Raw genomic sequence first — 20266 nt, forward strand, 5'->3', positions numbered from 1 at the left:
AGAAGTAGTTGTTATAGGATACATTATCCAATGCCTCAAGCACGGGCCTGGCGTGACAACTAGAACAATCTTTTTCAGAATTATAATTATCATCTTCACCATGTAAACAAAAATTTTTTCATTATCAAAGAAAATTGAGTTATTATTATTTCTACTCGGTTATACTTTCACTAAATTGATTTATGGGAACGTTTTCCTTCTCCTTGATTTTGGAGTTCTCTATTTCTTTTTCTAACTTAAGAATTAGATTTTAAAAAAATTATTATTGACACCATGAAATTTTTATAAAATTAAAATATTTATTTATGATTTATTTATTGGTTTTTATCAAAAATAAAATATATCTATAATGTTAGGTAACATAGCTCTCCTTTCAAAAAAGAAAAAAAGAAAAAAAAGGTAACATAGCTCTTACTTAGCTCAAATCACATACGCTTGATTCACTAGACATTATAATAAATTTCAGGCCCTATGTACAGAAATTTATTGAGAATCAAGCTCACAACTTCTGTGGGCTTCGGCATGCTTTCTCCAGTTTAAATTTGGTACATTCTTTCTTCTCTTGTTTGATCTTCAGACACTCAAATTTTGTATATTATCGTGCGGATATTCATGTAAGTAAATTGTATCTTTTTAGTTTGTAAACCATTTTCTTTTTAAGTTAATGTTGTTAAATCTGGTTCCCAACAGCAATTCGAGGATGAGAGTGGCGGTCATCGGTGGAGGTATAAGCGGACTCGTGTCGGCTTACATTTTGGTTAAAGAAGGCGTGGAGGTGGTGATCTATGAAAAGGAAGACTACTTGGGTGGCGCTATACATTCTAGGACCGTTGTGGTTGATGGAACTACACTTGATCTTGATTTTACGGTTTTTGATCAAGTAAATATTTCTGTTTTGTTTTCTTCTTCAAGATTTTCTCCTCCGGAAAATTTGCATTTTTTGGTCATTTTTCCACGTGTTACTGACATGTGAAAACACTAAAATTGTAAAACAAATTATTAAAATTGTCAACAATTGAAAGTTACGAGAATAAAACCAAAATTTGATAACATGAAGTACTGAAATCTCAGTCTTGCCTAAAATACTACATTTATTTTTCATTATACTTGGTGTGAAAGAAAAAAAATATATCGGTAAAATAGAACATATATAATATAAAATGGAGCACAAGTAACATTAATATTGTTTTTTTGGAAGAAACACTAATCTTTTATTTTATATAATAAGGACAAAAAAATCATTAAATAGAGCTTTTAGAGGTAATTTTCTTATAAGCTTATGAACAATATTTTTTGAGAAAAAACTTATGAACAATATTATGTTTGAGTATAAAAGGTAAATATTTTTTCCTTTTAAATTTCATAGAGCTATATTTTTTAGTTAATTATTTCATTTCTATCAACTCTTACAATACTCGTAAAGCTCAATCATGGATATTGAGAAGACTAATTAATTTATTGGACTAAGTCCAAATTTTAATGACTTACAGGATCAAAAGCCAAAACAAGTCTATTTATATACAGGAAGATATTTATAATTTTTCATACTAAATTTCATCTGTTATCTTCGACATCCATGCATACGAACTAAATATCGTTGGATCATTTCATAGGCGAGTCACTGTCCATACATGAGCGAAGTAATCGACGGCCTTGGCGTGGATTTGGAGCTCTCTAAGATGTCATTCTCATTGAGTATCGACGACGGGCAAGGATATGAATGGGGAACTCGAAATGGTTTGAAAAGTTTGTTTGTGCAAAAGAAGAACATATTGAATCCATACTTTTGGAAACATATCAGAGAAATCACCAAGTTTAAGGATGACGTTTTAAGGTATGCATTGAAGCGAAAGGTTTGCTTGGTTTTGTTTATTTTTCAAAAAAGGATGACTGATATTTTAACAATATGTGAAAATTTTATAATTTTTTAAAATTTGTTAAGTAAAATATTAAAATATAATATTTTTGGTGACTGCTAAAAAAATTGAATATAAAGATAATGATAATCTGGATGTTTGGGAAGCCAAACTAGGGCAAAATATTTTTTGGACCACAACCTTATCTCATTTTGAGGTTTTAGTTCACTAAATATTCTAAGTTTGGTTTTGGAGTAGTAACGTTTCATTTTTTAAATTAAATTTCATCAACATGCTGACATGATACTGTAAAATACTGATGTAACACAAAAAAAAAACAATTAAAAGTCACCAAAAATTGTTGATTTATCCGGTGTAACGTCAGCAATTAGACCAAAAACAACTAAAAATCAAAAGATAGTATGCTAAAACTAAAATTTGACGAGTTACTGGACTAAATCCAAAGGAAGACAAGTTAGTAGAGCGAAAAAATTAATTTTCCTGTCAAAGTGGTAATGGTTATATGTATGTATACATATATATAACGAAAGAAATGTAAATTTTGGAAAACAAAAAATTTTTTTTTGCAACAAAAAATAACCATTACCACTTTGAAAACAATCCAGACATCGATCGCGCTGAAACGTTGAACATCTTTATCACATCACGAGGATACTCCGATTTATTCATCAAGTTTTATCTTGTAAGACCGATCGCTGCCTACGCTTTAATTATAACTTTATTTCGAGTCTAGCTGAATAATATATATATGTGTGTGCGTGTGTGTGTTTGAGCTCGATCTCCAATTAACTTCGACCTTAATTATATTCGCTAACATTTGTCCAACTTCATTCGTGTTTAATAATTTTGAATATGAATAAAATATAATTCCAATCTACTCAGAAACCTCGATTCATTTGTATATATTATGTATTTTAAGTCAAAATAGTGAACTCTGTATTTTACTTCCGTTTACAGGTTCCAATTTGTGTTTCGATCTGGTCATGTCTCCAGAGGAATTGATGAGCTTTGCAGCGTATTCAGTACTTTCATTCTGCCGCAGTCATGATCTTTTCCTGGCACGTAAATGTTAATATCCTGTTATCATATAAATAATTTACTAGTAACGGATCACAACTATTCCCGGCACTTTAAATGTGATCGTGAAATTCAAAATTTTCTATATCGTCAAATTTCATTAAATCTAGGTCCTCTGTTATTTTTTGCAATTTAGTCCTTTTTCACGTAGTGCTGTTGATATGGCTTCGATATGTCCGATGTCTCGTAGGCAGTTATTGCTCCCACGGAAAGATGACTAAAATTGTGACATAAATTACCAAAACTACCAAAACTAAAAATAAAAAACATATTTGTGTTTGTGATAAATCCTGGTAATTTTCGTTCTTTGGTCATGCAACATTATGGTAGCTCTGAATCTTTACTCGTAAGATGGGATTCGAAGAATTTTGAGAAAATGGTAATATTTAAATATTTTAAATTGAACTTTTCATTAAAAAAAAAACCCATAGAAATAAAAAATTGTATCATGAGGATGTCGAATAAGAACCAACGCGGAGGTACATTCAGTTTCAACTAATAACATTGGTGAGTTTTTAGTATCGATTTTCCATGCACGTTTTCTGTCAAGATGTGTACCTCATTATTTTTTTATTTATATTTTGGAAAATGAGCATTTTTTTACCAGCAAATAAAAATTTATGTAGTGGAAGTTCTCATTATAGATTAGTTCACCGCATATGTGTTGTGTGCTTGAACAATTTTTTTTATAATTAATTTGATTTGTGTTCAAATAAGGGTGGTAAAAAATAATTAATGACTATACTACAATATGAGGAAAGTCTATTTCATCATATTACAAGCACTTCACACTTTACAGTACAAATGATCTTTTCAATCTGATATGAGAATCTTGAGTACGTGAATGATTGAAGTTGTCGACATTGATTTGTGAATCATCAAGAAGCCTTTTTACAGCTGATCTTTAACATTCTAAACCAAATGGCTCTTTTATCCCTTAAGTATCCATGGCACAAAAAATAGACTTGTTATTTGTTTTGTGCTCAAAATGGTGGAAAACAATTAATTATGATATATGGTTCAATAAATGAGATGCGCTAAGGTACATGGACATTCTCTGACAAATAGTACAGCTAAACGAATAACAGTAGTCTGTTATAAATTGTTGTGCAATTTGTGGTTCTACTGAAAGTTATTGTTGATAGAGAAGCAATTTTCTACTGAAAATTTAACATTTCAACATAAGATTCTAAAGTTATGGCTTATGCTTTTGGTTTCTCGGTAACTATTGAGTTTCAATATGAGAGTAGCATATCACCAAAACATAAGTGTGATATCAATTTTCTATTTTTGTTGATGCCAAAACCTGTAAGATTAATAATCAGCAGATAAAGAAAGACAAAGGTAAGTAGATCCAATAATCTAATGAAATTGTCTAAAAACAACATAATCAAAAACATAAAAGATAAGAGACAAGAATTATCATATTCTTTATCCTCGTTGACTTCATCTTATCCCTCTTCGAAAACATCATCTTCTGGCTATCCTGAACCACGTTGTTGTCAATACTTATCCATTTCCCCCTTTTTGGTAGCACCAGCTTTAACCCCATAAATGAATTCAGATAAATTATTAGCAATGTTGCCAACTCTGTTGTCTCAATTCTAAAAAGAAGAGGACTTATCATCAAGCTTAGCGTCCAGATCTTCTACTTTGGAGTCTAGTGAAAGAAGAGAGTCAGCTTGAGCATCTGCAGAAGATGTGAAACTCGTCGCAACAACTTGTTCAAATGTAATGCTCTTAACTACTTCAATGATCTAGTTGCAAGTCCGCTTAACTTCTTTCATCTCAATCTCTAGGGAAATTTAATTATCACCTGATGGAGATTCTGCTTGCATGCATTTTTAGAATTCGGAACTGCGATCAGAATGATCATATGGAACAATAGTGGAGTCATTCGTATGTTCAATAGTGCAAAGGAGTAGAAGTATCATTAATGTGTTCTGGTCCAGTTTCCATTGTCTGAATTTGATGGATAAAATTCAACAGAACAATATCATTAGCAAGTGATAACATTTGTTCTAGATCAGCAGACAACAGTTCCCTCATTTCTTGTTGATGTTCAAAAGAGAACATTTCAGGATCAGGAATCACAGAAGCTTGGATTGTAGCAGCAACAATAAATGAGACAATAGGAGGGATAGCAGTAGGAGAAATAGAAGTAGTAACCAACTCTATTGTTAGGATACTGGACTGAAACATCTACTCGTTTTTTTTAAAGTTCGGAAATATTTTTTTTTTATACTAAAGCTCTCATTTGAAAATAACAATTTAAATAAATTGCATGCATGCAATCCTACTTAATAACATCATTTAAAAATTATCATAAACAATTACTCAATAAAAATATAACGAAATAAAGACGAGTGAAATCCTCTCTTCAACTGTAAAATAAAATAGCACATAAAACCATCGTATCCTCTCCAAGACATAAAATCATAATGTGCGGAAAAATCATAGGTCCTCGGGTCGTGTCGCCCACCAGGTCTGCCGACTCAGAGTTCGGCACCTCCAGTCTCCTCATCATTAAGCTCACCTGCATCACACACGCCTAGTGAGTCTAAGGACTCAACACACCTGTACCAGGAATAACAAGTACATATACATAGCACACAGCAGTGAAAAATATCATACTCAACATATATTTCATGAACTTAAAATCATAACGTAAACGTGTCGTATAAAATCATGTCATGTCATATCATGTCATCTCATATCATCATATACGTGTCAAGACAGCTCATCGTGTCATCATAGACTTAAACATTCTCTTTTACTTGAATTCAGTTCATTAGTTGTGACTTTCGTATCAGCTCTATCGTATCAGCTATATCGATGGATCCATCTACGTATAATCACAATACCGGGCGGCGAGGGACATCAGCGACAGCATTACCCGCCCATTAAGCCCGGGCCTCAGGTCATCATATCTCATGTCATCGTATACATATACATCGTCAGTCACAACCAATTCTCATCCTTAAAAAATAACATCATTTTCATCACTTAATAAAAACATGTATATACTTAACTTTTCCTTTAAATCAAGCATGCAACATATTTATCATAATTGCTTAAAAATCGTAAAAATGATGCATGAACATTTAAAATATCATATATTTGTGCTCAGGGCGCTGCCATGACCAAAATCTCACCCCGGGTGCAAAATGATCATTTTGCCCCTGCAAACCCAAAAATTACCGTTTTACCCTTGGATCTCTAAAATTGACCCGAAGCTTACCAAACTCCTTAAAATGTCACAAAACATTTTTAAAAATTGTTCTTAGACGTAAACCCAAGCCAAAATCAGAACTTAACCGACTCGTTTAAAAAATTTAGACCGGAATTCCGATTTTATCCCGAATCGACTCAAAACTAAACCAAATTTCTCCCAACTTTTTGCCATACTTAATACACCCTCTAACAGCATCTAAACTCTTCAAAATTAGTCACCTAACTCACGGCTAAACCTATTGCCTTATTGCAAATCCTCGGCCACTCACGTTATCCAACCAACAAACCAACACATGTCCCCACCTCCCTCTACCTTCGGTTCACTCTCCTACCCCCCACATGTCCAACCTTATGACTCACCAAGGGGCTAAATGAACTCCCTTAACCAAGCTAATCTTATAAACTTGCTGCTGCACACGCCATTTCCCGAAAGATACTCGGTTCTCACCTCAACCGCCTTTCACGAGCTACCCTTCACAAGATCGAGCTTCACTCTCAACCACACACCCATGATTCCCTCTTAGCATATTACTAGACCCTACTGGACCCATAAGACTCACAGCTATACTCCCATGCACACCACATCTCAACCCCTTTCGCAAATGCTTAAGAGGAGCCAATCTCAAAGGCACACTACTCTCGGCCCTTCTCCTGCACAAACCAGCAACCAACGAAACCCCCAAGACCTGCCCTTGACACCATATACAGCCCTTAATCAACCAAAATCGCAGGCCCTTGCGCACCATAATAAAACGTGAGTAGTGAGTCAAAAGTGCAAGGATTTATGTAAATCTTTCAACTAAAACGTGCACACATGATAGATCGAAGTGTTTCCATGAATTTACACAAACTTTAATAAAATATTGGCATGAATGATGCAAGGAACAAAGATGCAAGCGTGCCTTGGTGATTTGGAGTGCAAGAATGAGACAAGGGAACCCGGATGACTTTTCCTTTGCAAGAGCAAGAGCAAACCGAAACTTCTCTAATGAAATGCTCTGAAATCGAGGGAGAATGTAGCTGGGGGAAAGGGTGACGGATGATATGCGTTTAGGTGGCTGATATGCGTTTAGGTTTTAGGTTAATGACGGGTTAGGTGCTTAATTAGATATTTAATAATTAGTTAATGGTTACAAATTTCATTTAAAAGTCTAAAAAAAAGTTTTAAGTCCATTAAACTCAAAAGTGGGACCGTTAATCCAAACGCACTCTCGAAAAATATTTCGAGTTGGAAAGATTTTGAAAATAATAGGCGAACCATTGAAAGTCCCCCGATTGGATAAAATTCGTGTACCATTAAAAAATAAAATCATGAGGATAAAAATACCCATTTTTTGAAATGTACACTTAAAAACACCTTATATTAATTAATAAAAATAAATCATGTAATAAAATTATTTTTCTGAAAATTTTTCGGTCTCCGTTCCTCGTTCGGACATGAAATGCATCTTAAAAATCTTAATGCATGAGCTTTTAAAAATAACATGAAATACATTCTATCATGCAATAATTATGCATAAAATGCATAAAAATAATTAAAACAAATTAATGAGATAAACATGCATTTAATGCTTTAAAACAATTAAATAAAATATCAAAGAAATTTAATAACTTGCATGCATATAGTTCACGTGGACCTTCAAATTTTCGGGACGTTACATGGACAATCAAATTAACCACATCCTCTGCTGCAGAAATTCCCTAACAGACAGAAGTGAGGAAGTGAGTTGAATGTGTAGGAATGCTGGAGACCTCATCCCTTGGATGGGTTCTGGCCATTTCCTCTACTGGCTTAACCTTGAAGGGTTCTTTAATTCTAGCTACAACATATTCACTAAATTTTTTCTCAATAAATGATACTGCCATTTCTAAGGTTATGAGATTAGAAGAAAGCTGATTGATCACTACTTGATTATGAAATTCATTTGGAACTTGGAAATTATAATTTGAGTTTAGAACAACTAGTATCTTACTTAGCTTTTAAACTTTTCAGAAGGATGTAATTTTTTCTATTCATCGCTTCAATGACAGAGTCTTTTTTGCTCGCAGTAATAACCATTCTTTCATGTTTGAGGGCCTTGGCATAGGCACCCTTGGTTTTGAATGTTGATAGATGCTGAACTGTGTGGATGGTGACCTAGTCGTCAAAATAGAGAATATATGTTTCAACATATTTTTCAATTTCCTCCATGTGAAGGTCGATATCCAACTGAATAGAAGATTTGGGGCCTGTTACAACTGGTTCTTCAGGGACAATAGGTATTTTCCTTTTGCCTTTATCAATTAAAATTGGTTTCTTAATCCCAGAGTGAGTTGATTCTCGTAGCGGTTCTCGGATGACCACACCACCTGCGGGTCTAGGAGCAATAAGAATAGAGCTTGAGCTTACAGCTTTCGGTCTTCTTTGTGATGGGGTAGTAGCTTTGGTGGTTTTGGGTAAACGTGCTTTTGGAGGTTCAGGTGGAATAATAGTAGTAGTGTCAGCAGGCTTGAAACCTGGTGCAGAGTTAGGTTTTCACTTTCATATTAGGATGGGGTGGATGATAGATTTGAAACGGCTGCGGATTTCTTGATGCAGACGTCGGTTTGGATTGCTTCTTTGTTGGGGTTGACTAATGTATAGGTTTTATAGGAGTGGAGAATTCTTGAGAACCCGTTTGGTTCGATACTACTTGTTAGGATTTGTGGGGTGTTTAGAAAGGGATGCTGAATAAATACTTCAAACTTTTCACTCTTCTGCTTCTGAAAAGTGTGCTTCAGACTTTTTAAGGCGACATAAGCTGGTATCATTCTGTTATAAGTGCATCAGACAACTGAAAAGTGTGGAAACAATCTACAAAATTTAATGAAACAAAAAGAACAGTAAAAGTAATGTGATCCAAGATTTGTTTCTGGAAGTTCGAAAGACAAAACTCTTCTACGTAACTCATTCTTCTATTTCCAGAAAGTATCACTAGAAGACTTTGATCGGTACACACTTGTACAAACCTATTTCAACAGGACTTAAACTTGCCTATTGAAACCCTTAGTATTAGAATACAACACTTTATGAAATCTAGTTCTGGAAATGCTCTTTCTTCAGATTACAAGCACTTCACATTTAACAGTAGATAATACAATAAAAGAGTGTGAGTAATAGTATCACAAATGATCTTTTGAATCTGATAAGCCTCTAGAGCGTGTGTTGGTATTCTTTTTAGGCTTTTAGTATATATGAGAATCTTGAGGGTGCGAAAGATTGAAGTTGGCAAGAGTGATTTGTGAATCATCAAGAATCTTTTTATAGTTGATCTCTACGTTCAAAACCAAACGGCTCTTTCATCCCTTAAGTATTCATGTCACCAAAAGGCAAACAATTAATTGTGTTGTACGGTTCAATAAATGAGATATACTAAGGTACAGAACGACCAATAAATTAGGGAATTCTCTGACAAATAGTATAACTGAACGAATAACAGCGGTCTGCTATAAATGGTTATGCGATTTGTTGTTCTAATGAAAGATATCAATGATAGAGAAGCAGTTGTCTACTGAAAAATTTAACATTTTAGCATAAGACTCTAAAGTTATGGCTTTTGCTTCTGGTTTCTCATTTGTTTTCAAAATTTTAAAAAAGAGGTCTGTCAAACTGACCAATGACATGAAATCACGAGAAAATATCTTGAAATTAAAATAAGTAGGTTGTCCAACCGTTGGTTATTAATAAAAACAGAAGGAAACATGAATTTGAGATATTATATGATAAGGCCTACTGAAAAAGTAAATGCTGGAAAATTTTCTGTAGCAACGCTAAATCAAAAGAGACACTGCCTTATCAATATAACAAATTCGTAATTTGATATAACAAGATTTATATCTTAGCCATACTAAATAATATTCTAATTGAATTAATGTTTAAGATAAATCAATTAGGTCTAAAAAAATACGAAAATAGGAAAATTTAGTCTCGGGTAAAGGCTTGGTAAAGATGTCTGCCGCTTGTTGATTAGTAGACACATGTTTCAAACAAATGTCTTTCTTTTGCACATGATCTATGATGAAGTGGTGTTTGATGTAAATATTCTTTGTTTTGGAGTGTAGTAGTGAATCGTAAGTAATGACTATGCAATTGTGTCAGCACATAAGTTAGGCGACTCAAAAACATTGATCCAATATTCTTTTAATTGTTGCTGAATCCAAAGCATTTTAGAGCAGCAGCTTTCAGCAGCTAAGTATACGGCTTCTGCAGTAGAAGTGGCAATGAAAGTATGTTTTTAATTATAACAAGTAGATATCACCAAGAAATTGACAGGAACCACTAGTACTTTTTCTGTCCAACTTGCAACCTGCATAGTCTGCATCTGAATATCTCATAAGAACCGACATTCTATGTGTCCTTTAAATATTTTAATGTATGTGTAGTAGCTGCATAACGAGACTGTTTGAGATTAGATTGAAATCTAGCACAAATGCATACTGCAAACATTATCTCTGTTCTACTAGCAGTAAGATATAACAGAGAACCGATTAGACATAGATACATGGTAACCTCCACTGAAATTTCGACTTCATATTTATCGAGCTTATTTGAAGAACTCATTGGAATTGGTACTACCGTGCATGTTTCCATGTCAAACTTTTCAGTAGCTCTTTGGTGTATTTCATCTGGCTTATGAAAATTCCAGACTTAACCTGGAAGAATGTTAATTCTCCCATCATACTCATATCAAATTGATTACGTATCATCTTAGCAAATTTCTCACAAAATTTGGGATTAGTTGACCCAAAAATAACATTATCAACAAATGTTTGTACTAACAAGGTGTGATGATTTTTTACAAATGTAAATAGTGTTTTATAAAAAAATCATTAATTAACTCAATATAATATTATGTTATTTTATTTTATTTCCAGGCTGTGTTTTAATTCGTGATAAAATTCGTGAAGAAATATATGAGGGGTGCATAATAGCTGCAGATGCCCCCGTGGTTTTAGATTTGCTGGGGAATCAGGCAACGTACGACGAATCAAGAATACTTGGTGCATTTGAATTAATCACCTACAGGTGCACCATTTTCTTAGTTAATATTGGAAAATCCTATTTTTCAGTAATTCTCATAATTTTTCTCCAAAATGCCATCAACGAATTCGATGAAAATATTGATTAATAAAAGAGATTTTTAATTCAAAATTCTGTAATTTCTCGAAATCTCTCTTACAATTCAAAATCATAGTGGAACGTGCATATATCATGCACTGTTGTAGTCATGGAATAGATTAAATAAATCAAAAACTGGATCTCGATGCCATTTTAATTTCTTTAATCGCCGTATTATCGTCCGTGCTCGATTTTCTTAGACAGGTGACACTACTATGGTTACCACCATTTTAAATTTTCATGCAGCGATCTTTTTCTTCACCGTGATGAAAGTTTCATGCCGAGAAACCCAACAGCATGGAGTGCATGGAATTTTACTGAAACCATGAATAACCAAGTTTGTGTGACATATTGGCTTAATGTACTCCAGGTCAGTATAGCATTGACGTGACACAGATAATCATGTCATTGATGCTCGATTTCATGCAAGCAGTGATCACCATCGTGTTAGCAGAATCTGCCAGCACTTCGTCGAGGAAAAAGTTTGCAAAATAAAAAATTTGTCGGACTAGGACCAAACAGTTTGGTCAAGTTATAGAACAAAATTGCTATTTTTCCTTTAAAAAAATGTTCAAATTTAGTTTCACTTACAGTCTACCCAACGACCCTTTGTTTATGAAGTCACTGCTTAACGAAATCCCAAGTCCTTTCTGACCTTGGTAATTGAAATTCTTGAATTTCTTGTTACTCATAGTTTTTCCCTTGTATGCAGGATATTAGCCACAACGGGCCTCCTTTTTTTGCGACACTAAATCCACCTCGCACACCTGACCATACACTGATTAAATGGTCGATCGGCCGACCATTTCCGTCTGTTGTTGCGTCAAAAGCTTCATCTGAACTGCAACTCATCCAAGGGAAAAGAAATATATGGTTCAGTGGCGCATATCAAGGTACATTCAAATTCCTTTCATTTCCAGAATTCGTGAAATTAAGCAGAGGCAGATGCAGAAAACTTGGCCATGACGGGCATTCATGCCATCAACTTGATTATGAATATCTTACCATTACTATTGCACCAGGTTATAGTTTTCATGAGAATGGAGTAAAGGTAATTAATTTTATTCGCTTTTTCTTAAGGTTTATCTTGCAATCATATCCTTCGTCTGACGCCAGTGTCCTAAATTTGAGATGCGAGACCTAATTATAAAAAACTCCTCCCCTAAATAAAAATATATATATTATATTTTCTTGGGATATAACTCGTTCTCACCTGAAAAAATTTCAAGACCAATGAAGGGGATTAGATTATGTTCCTATTTCATAGTTCTGCTTATCGACCTTTAAATTTTGACATCATGACCTACACGAGCAGACCCAATAAACTCTGGAGAGGGATGAGACCCTGCCGGGGGAGAGATCGAAGCGACTCGATAGAATTTTAGGGATTCATTATAAAAAAGAAGAAAAAGTAATTGCATATGTAACTTATAATGTTGATTGAACATTATAAGTTACATAAATAATTGGATTTGTGCATGATTTTTAATCGTTAATTTGAGTAAAGATAATAACAACGGTTTAAAGTCAACCGTCTCTATAACAGCGACGATTTTCAAAAAATCGTCGCTATAATTAACGATGGTTTTTATTAAACTGTCGCTTAATTTAATAAGCGACGGTTTACTGAAACATGTCGCTACAGTAGCGACGGTCGAAAAGCAGACCGTAGCTATCATAAACGATGGTTTACTTAAACTGTCGCTATTAGGGACGGGTTTTCAAAAACCCGTCGCTATTAGCAAACTGTCTATAAATTGTCGCGTTTTCGGCGAATTTTCTCCACAGCACTTCCTTCACTCACATTTGCGCGCGATAAAAATCTTATCTCGTGGACATTTTTTGTTTTTTCTTATGTACATTTTTTTGCAATTCAATTCTTAGTAAATTTCTATCTTGTATATATATTAATGTATAATATAATGTTATTATCTAATAAATTTTTCAAAACTTGTTATAAATCCTGGGAGGATGTTAAAACGACATCTCACACTCCCGGTAAGGGATACGACAAGTATAAAAGGCGAAAAGTTTTTTAAACAAAATACCTGATGACACCTCATTATAAAGTAAAATACATCTTATTTATTATTTTGTAGGATAAAATGGATAACGATAGAAATTGGATGTATCGTCGGTTGGAGAATGGATTTCTAACGGCTGAATATTGTGTTGGTGTAGAGTCGTTTGTAACATTTGCACTTAGTCATCCTGAATGTTTATTAAATGGAAATATCCGTTGTCCTTGCAATCGAAAAAAATGTCAGAACCAAACATATTTAGATGAAGATACTGTCAAGGTTCATCTCGGTCGTTATGGATTTGTACCGGATTACTACAATTGGTATTTTCATGGAGAGGAATATATTCGCCCGTTCTATCCTAATTTTAATATGGAAGCTCCTTCGTCATCTTCTTCTCGTAGGGCACCACCAATTGCTCGAACTACATTTCCGGATTTTTTTGATACTATTGAAGAAAATGTTAACTTTGAAGAGAACCCTGAAAATGAGAATGAGAATTTTGGTGAAGAAAATCCTACAATAAATATTGGTCCTGAAGTTCCTGAAAGTCCAAACAGTTATATTAAATCATTGTATGAATGCATTAAATCAGCCGAGAAAGAAATTTGGGATGGAAATCCACACGGTCATTCTGTGTTGTCTGTGCTCGATTGGTTACTGAAGATGAAACATGAACACAACATGTCCGAGCGCAATTACAATGACATGTGTCAACTCATGTCAGAGTTATGTCCGTCTGATAACTACGTCCCTGATAGTTTTTACGCGTCCAAGAAAATTATCAAAGATCTAGGGCTTCCGGTTGAAAATATTGATGCATGCAAGAATAATTGTATGATATACTGGGGTGTTGACGATGTTTTAATAGAGTGTAAGATATGTGAACATCCTCGATACAAACGTAGTAGAAGTCGATCTCAAAATCCTCAGAAGAAGGGAATTCCATACAAGTTGATATATTATTTTCCGATCACTCCACGTTTGCAAAGACTGTATGATTCGAAAGCTACAGCGTCACATATGCTTTGGCATAATGATCATCATTTTGACAGTGACACTATGACACACCCTTCTGATTGTGCATCGCGGCGTCATTTTGACGCTTTGCATCCATCTATTTCATCAGAAATCCGAAATGTGATATTAGGATTGTCAACAGATGGATTTCAACCTTTTGGACAAAGTGGGCAGCAGTATTCGTCATGGCCTATCATTGTTACTCCATATAATTTACCACCTTGGATGTGTATGAAAGAGGAATACATGTTCTTGTCTGTGATTGCACCTGGACCGAGTAACCCGAAAGACAAATTGGACGTATTCCTTCAGCCGTTAATCGTCGAGCTACAATCCTTGTGGTCTAATGGTGTTCCCACGTACGATATTCACGCCCAACAAAATTTTAATATGCGTGCGGCTTTGATGTGGACGATAAGTGATTTTCCCGCATACGCAATGTTGTCTGGTTGGAGCACTTCCGGAAAACAAGCATGTCCTCACTGCATGTCTGATTCAGACGCCTTTACCTTGCCATGTAGTGGCAAGACATCATGGTTTGACAATCATCGGAAGTTTTTACCTGAAGATCATCCATTGCGTCGTAATAGGACAATGTTTCTAAGAGGTAAACAAGTGTTACAGTCGGCTCCTATCTCTAAACCTGGGGACGAATTACTCAATGAGTTGGACGAGTTTGGTTTCAGACCTTCGTATGAGATTGACTCTGACACAATCAATAAGGAAATTTGTAACTTGACTAGATGTGGTTGGAGAAGACGGTTCCATATTGGAGTACGAACCTTATAAGACATAACTTGGATGTCATGCACATTGAGAAGAACGTCTTCGAAAATGTCTTTAATACGGTTTGTAATATACAAGGGCATACGAAGGATAATTCCAAATCACGAGCTGATCTTGTTCAGATGGGTATTAGAATCGAGTTGCATCCATCTACAACAGACGGAAAATTTCCGAAAGCAAATTACATACTTGACAAGCATTCCAGACAAGTTCTTTTTAGATGGCTCAAAGAAGTTAGATTCTCTTATGGGTATGTTTCTAAAATGGCGCGTTGCATAGACATGAACAAGTTGAGGATGTTTGGTATGAAGAGTCATGACTGTCATGTATTCATGCAGCGACTAATTCCTGTGGTATTCAAAGAGTTGTTACCACGAGATGTTTGGGAGGCTCTTACCGAGTTGAGTATATTCTTTGCAGATTTAACAGCGCGGAATGTTAAACAAAGTGATATGATCCGTTTAAACGAACAAATTCCCATCATAATGTACAAGTTAGAAAAGATTTTCCCCACAAGTTTTTTCAACTCGATGGAGCATTTGTGCATACACTTACCATATGAAGCACACATCATGGGTCCTGTACAATTTAGGTGGATGTATCCCTTTGAAAGATATTTACGTAAATTGAAAAACACGGTGCGTAACAAGGCACGAGTAGAGGGTTCCATATGCAATGCATATTTGGTTAAGGAGGCTGCTATATTCTGTCAGCATTACTTCAGTGATTCGACGGGCAGCAAAACGCGAAAAACTAGGAAAGCTCATGAAAGCACATATGTTGACACTAATGACTCAGAACTTCTTTCCATATTCCTCAATCGTGTTAAGAAGATTGGAGCTGCAAAATCGCGATGGCTAACAAATGAAGAATATCATACAGTTTCAACATATGTTTTGCACAATTGCCATGAAATAAAGCCATTTGTCAGGTATTATATATATTTAATTCATTATTTTATATAATAACTCGTCTCAGATTTTTAATTGTATTCAATGTATTGCAGCATGTACGAGAACAACATCCGTATGGCAAATCCACACATGGATGACTCTTCAGTCGAGGCGTACATCCAAATCAATTTGTTTCAGTGGTTTCGTCAATATGTATAAATGACAAATTATAATTTTGTTTACATATTTCAATAAACTGTTAAATAATGTGATTTAAAGTTTTAAATTTTTTTAATCGTAGGCTACCTTGCCGGATGCTCAAATTGAAAATCCAATTATTAAACTAGTTGCAGGAGGTCCTTTGATGAAAGTGAAGACTTACCGAGGTTATTGCATTAATGGATTTAACTTTCATACAGTGCATGACACTTCGTTCAAAGGTACAAACAACTCGGGGCTTCAAGTCAGTGGTCATATGAGTAGTGGACATGTCACTGAGTTTTATGGGCAAATTGAAGAAATAGTAGAAATTGAATACCCAGGTCTACCAATGAAACAAGTTGTACTTTTTAAGTGTCGCTGGTTTGATACTCATCCTCGGTCTGGCACACGCATACACAAAAAGTACAAAATTGTTGATGTCAATCGAAAAAAGAATCTGGGATACTACGAACCATTTGTGTTTCCTACACAAGCCTCGCAAGTTGTGTATTTGACTTATCCAACAACGAAGCGAGCAGAATCAGATTGGATGCATGTGAGTACTCTACGTAGGCGAGCTTATGTCACTGATGTTGAGCCACATACTGAGCAGAATCAAATTGATGCGACCGATGCGTTTCAAAACAACGAAAGTGGATCTCATGACATCTCAACTCAATTTCTTTTGACGTCTCAAAATCTTGTCGATGTTAATGTTATGTACGACAACGAAATTGATTTGAACAGCACTGAAAGTGAAACAGAAGGGGCTCAATATTCGAGCGACGATGTTTGTGACATTTACGACGAAAGTGAATAAGGTTGAGTTTAATTATATTGAATTGTAATCTGAAAAAAATATATTTGATTTTGTGCACATAATTAACCAATTGTTTGCATACCTATATTTTGTACGTACGTATATATATGACAGAGCAGCAACATGTTACTGCAGACCAGCGACAGTGGTATTGAGATGAGTTCATTGTAAGTTTTGTTATATTAGATTTTTATTTCAATTACTTAATTAACATTCTAAATTATTGTTATAAAATTTTAATTTTACGTCATAATAACAACAAAACTAAACCGACACTAAATAAAATTAAATTTTATTTCAATTCTTTTTTCAGATATTATTTAAAACTAAAATTTGGTTAATTTAATTTTAAAATTATTCTTATAAAAATTAACACATTTAAAAAAAAAACAATTAGCGACGGTTTTGTAAAACCAAAACCGTCGCTAATGGAAACAGTTTAAAAAAACGTCATCGATCTAGATCGGCGACACTTTGACAAATACCGTCGCTATTAGCGACGATTTTAACAAAATCCGTCGCTAATGGCTACAGGTTTTTATAAACCGTCGCTATGATTTCTATATATACCGAGGTTCGCACACATTTTCTTCAGCGATTATCGTCTTTCTTCTCTGGTAGTGTCGACACTCCATCATTTTTTGCGCATGCAGTTTCGTTTTTTTATTTGTACTAACATCTTTTCGTTTTCATTTCGTGGATTTGCTCGTTCGTGTGATCTTCCAGCGTTACGTGGATCTGCATATCTTCAAGCACGTCAGATTTTTAGAGCGTTTTCTTTATTGAAAATTTAATATTTACGTGTTATTTTTGCGTAGTAGTGTAGTTATGAATTTTAGCGTAATATGTTATTTAAGAAGTTTAGCGTAGTAGATAATTTATTTTTGCATAGTAGTTTAGTTATGAATTTTAGCGTTATTAATATGTTGTTTATGAATTTTATGCATGTTATTTATCAATTTTAGCGTAATATTATTAATAAATCATGCATGATTTTTTTTAATTATAACATTAATTTTATGTTAGAATTGTAGATACTTATTTAATTTTTCGTTGTATAGTTTTTGATAATATAATTTAATTAAATATAAATATTTAAGCACTTGTAGGCTTCAAAATATAACACATGAAATAGAAGTTGGATGTATCGTATGTTGGAAAATAGGTTCTTAAGTGGTGAATTTTGTGTTGGTGTTGGGACATTTGTAATAACAAAATTTTTGGGTTTGCAGTTTACATAATATGTCTGGACATCCGCCTCCTCCACCGCCTGATCACAGGCTTGAGCTTACCATCTTGGATGTGATGTAAGTAAATTTTTTTTTTTTAATCTTAAAGTAATTGTTTGACAAAATTTCGTTCTACTTATTTAATATTTTTGGGAAAAATGTTACAATAACATGTATTCTTGGTTATAGATTTTACCCAGATAATAGCAGTGTATCGAGATACATATCGAGACAGTTCAAACTGCATGAAACGCCTCGCTCATTTTCAAAATTCTACTAGACATTTTTTTTAAAAAAATAAAAGCTTCGCAATCTCGAAATAACATTTAAAAATATTCTTAAATATTTGACAATAAAAATAACGCAGTTTTAAAATTTCTAAACTATTCCAAAATCAAACGTAAACGTAAACGAATAAAAAGCTTAAAATCGTCAACGTATAAAAAGGTTCATCTCCTCTCAAATCTCATATCATAATGCGGAAAACATGCGGTCCTCGGGTCGTGTCACCGCAACAGAGCTGCCTACTCAGAGTTCAGGACCTTCAGTCTCCTCAGCAACAAGCTCACCTACATCACACACGCCTAGTGAGTCTAAAGACTCAACACACCTGTACCAGTAATAACAAGTATATATACGTAGCACACAACAGTGAAAAATAGCATAATCAACATACATTTCATGAGCTTAAAAACATGAACATAAGCGTGTCGTGTAAAATCGTAACGTGTCAAAACGTGTCTCATCATGTTATCATATCGTATGCGTAACCGTGATCTGTCAAAACATGGTAATAGCATGTATCATCGTATTAGCATATACATGTTAAAATCTTAATTTGAATTCCGTTCATTAGCTGTGACTTTCGTATCATCATGTCATCATGTCAGTCAATGGATCCATCTGCGTGTAACCGCGGTACCCAGCGGCGGGGGACATCAGCGACACTCTCACCCGTCAACTGAGCCCGAGCCTATCATATCATCATATCATGTCAATGAAAATACGATCGTCGGGCTCCCTCTGGGGCCTTCTCCCGTAAACGGGCTCCCTCTGAGGCCTTTTCCCTCACGATATTTCCAATCATATCATCGTGTCAATGTGTTAGTCACAACTAAATCACTTCCTTCAAAACGTGTCATCATATTCATCACTTAATAAAAGCATGCATATACGTAATTTTTCCTTTAAACCAAGCATGCACCGTATTTATCATAATTGCGTCAAAATCGTAAACATGATGCATAAACATTTAAAATATCATAATTTGTGCTCAGGGCGCTGCCAGGACCAAAATCTCACCCCGGGTGCAAAATGACCATTTTGCCCCTAGAAACCCAACAATTATCGTTTTACCCCTGGACCTCTAAAATTGACCCGAAACTTACCAAACTCCTTAAAATGACCCCGGGTGCAAAATGACCATTTTGCCCCTAGAAACCCAAAAATTATCGTTTTACCCCTGGACCTCTAAAATTGACCCGAAGCTTACCAAACTCCTTAAAATGTTCCAAAACATATTTAAAACCATTCTTAGACGTAAACCCGAGCCCATTTCATAACTTAACCGATTCGTTTTAAAACTTAGACCGAGGTCCCGGTTTTAACCTAAATTGAATCGAAACTCAATCAAATTATTCCCAACTTTACCATATCTTAAAAACACTTAAAAGGTCCTAAAACAATGTCATTAGACTTTCCAACTCACGGCTGATATTTCCATAAATGCTCAAACCTCTCAGTCCTATCCTATTTAGCAACCACATGTATACCTTTCTCCCCAAAACTCATGCCACAAGTTAAGCCCGTCGCACCAGCCATGAACCCGATCACCAAGGACCTAGACCAGACCCCAAGCCACCTAACCGAACCAAGCTCCCAGCCCCATGCACGCATCTAACCGCTAGGAACCGAGACTTCACCACAAACCTCCTACCGAGACCAAAATCACTCCCCACCTCGCCCGATCGC

General features: G+C 34.8%; 2 protein-coding genes and 1 long non-coding RNA gene across 3 annotated transcripts; all 3 read left to right on the plus strand.

Moving 5' to 3' along the window:
* Positions 1 to 4445: 4445 nt before the first annotated feature.
* On the plus strand, positions 4446 to 12480 carry LOC142545023 (uncharacterized). The gene is made up of 4 exons (XM_075652005.1): positions 4446 to 4685; positions 11572 to 11695; positions 12038 to 12218; positions 12348 to 12480. Exons 2-4 carry the CDS (start codon positions 11603 to 11605, stop codon positions 12467 to 12469), a joined length of 396 nt encoding a protein of 131 aa, XP_075508120.1. The 5' UTR covers positions 4446 to 4685; positions 11572 to 11602; the 3' UTR covers positions 12470 to 12480.
* Positions 12481 to 13430: 950 nt separating this feature from the next.
* Positions 13431 to 15155, plus strand: LOC142544474 (uncharacterized). Its single transcript, XM_075651520.1, has one exon. The coding sequence runs from the start codon at positions 13431 to 13433 to the stop codon at positions 15153 to 15155; it is 1725 nt and encodes a 574-aa protein (XP_075507635.1).
* A 2509-nt stretch (positions 15156 to 17664) lies between these two features.
* LOC142545024 (uncharacterized) lies at positions 17665 to 18541 on the plus strand. Its single transcript, XR_012820199.1, has 3 exons — positions 17665 to 17822; positions 18299 to 18373; positions 18485 to 18541. It is a non-coding gene; the product is annotated as an uncharacterized LOC142545024 (long non-coding RNA).
* The last annotated feature ends 1725 nt before the right edge of the window (positions 18542 to 20266 follow it).

The sequence above is a fragment of the Primulina tabacum genome, chromosome 5 (genome assembly GCF_025594145.1).
Source record: "Primulina tabacum isolate GXHZ01 chromosome 5, ASM2559414v2, whole genome shotgun sequence".
Lineage (NCBI taxonomy): Eukaryota > Viridiplantae > Streptophyta > Magnoliopsida > Lamiales > Gesneriaceae > Primulina > Primulina tabacum.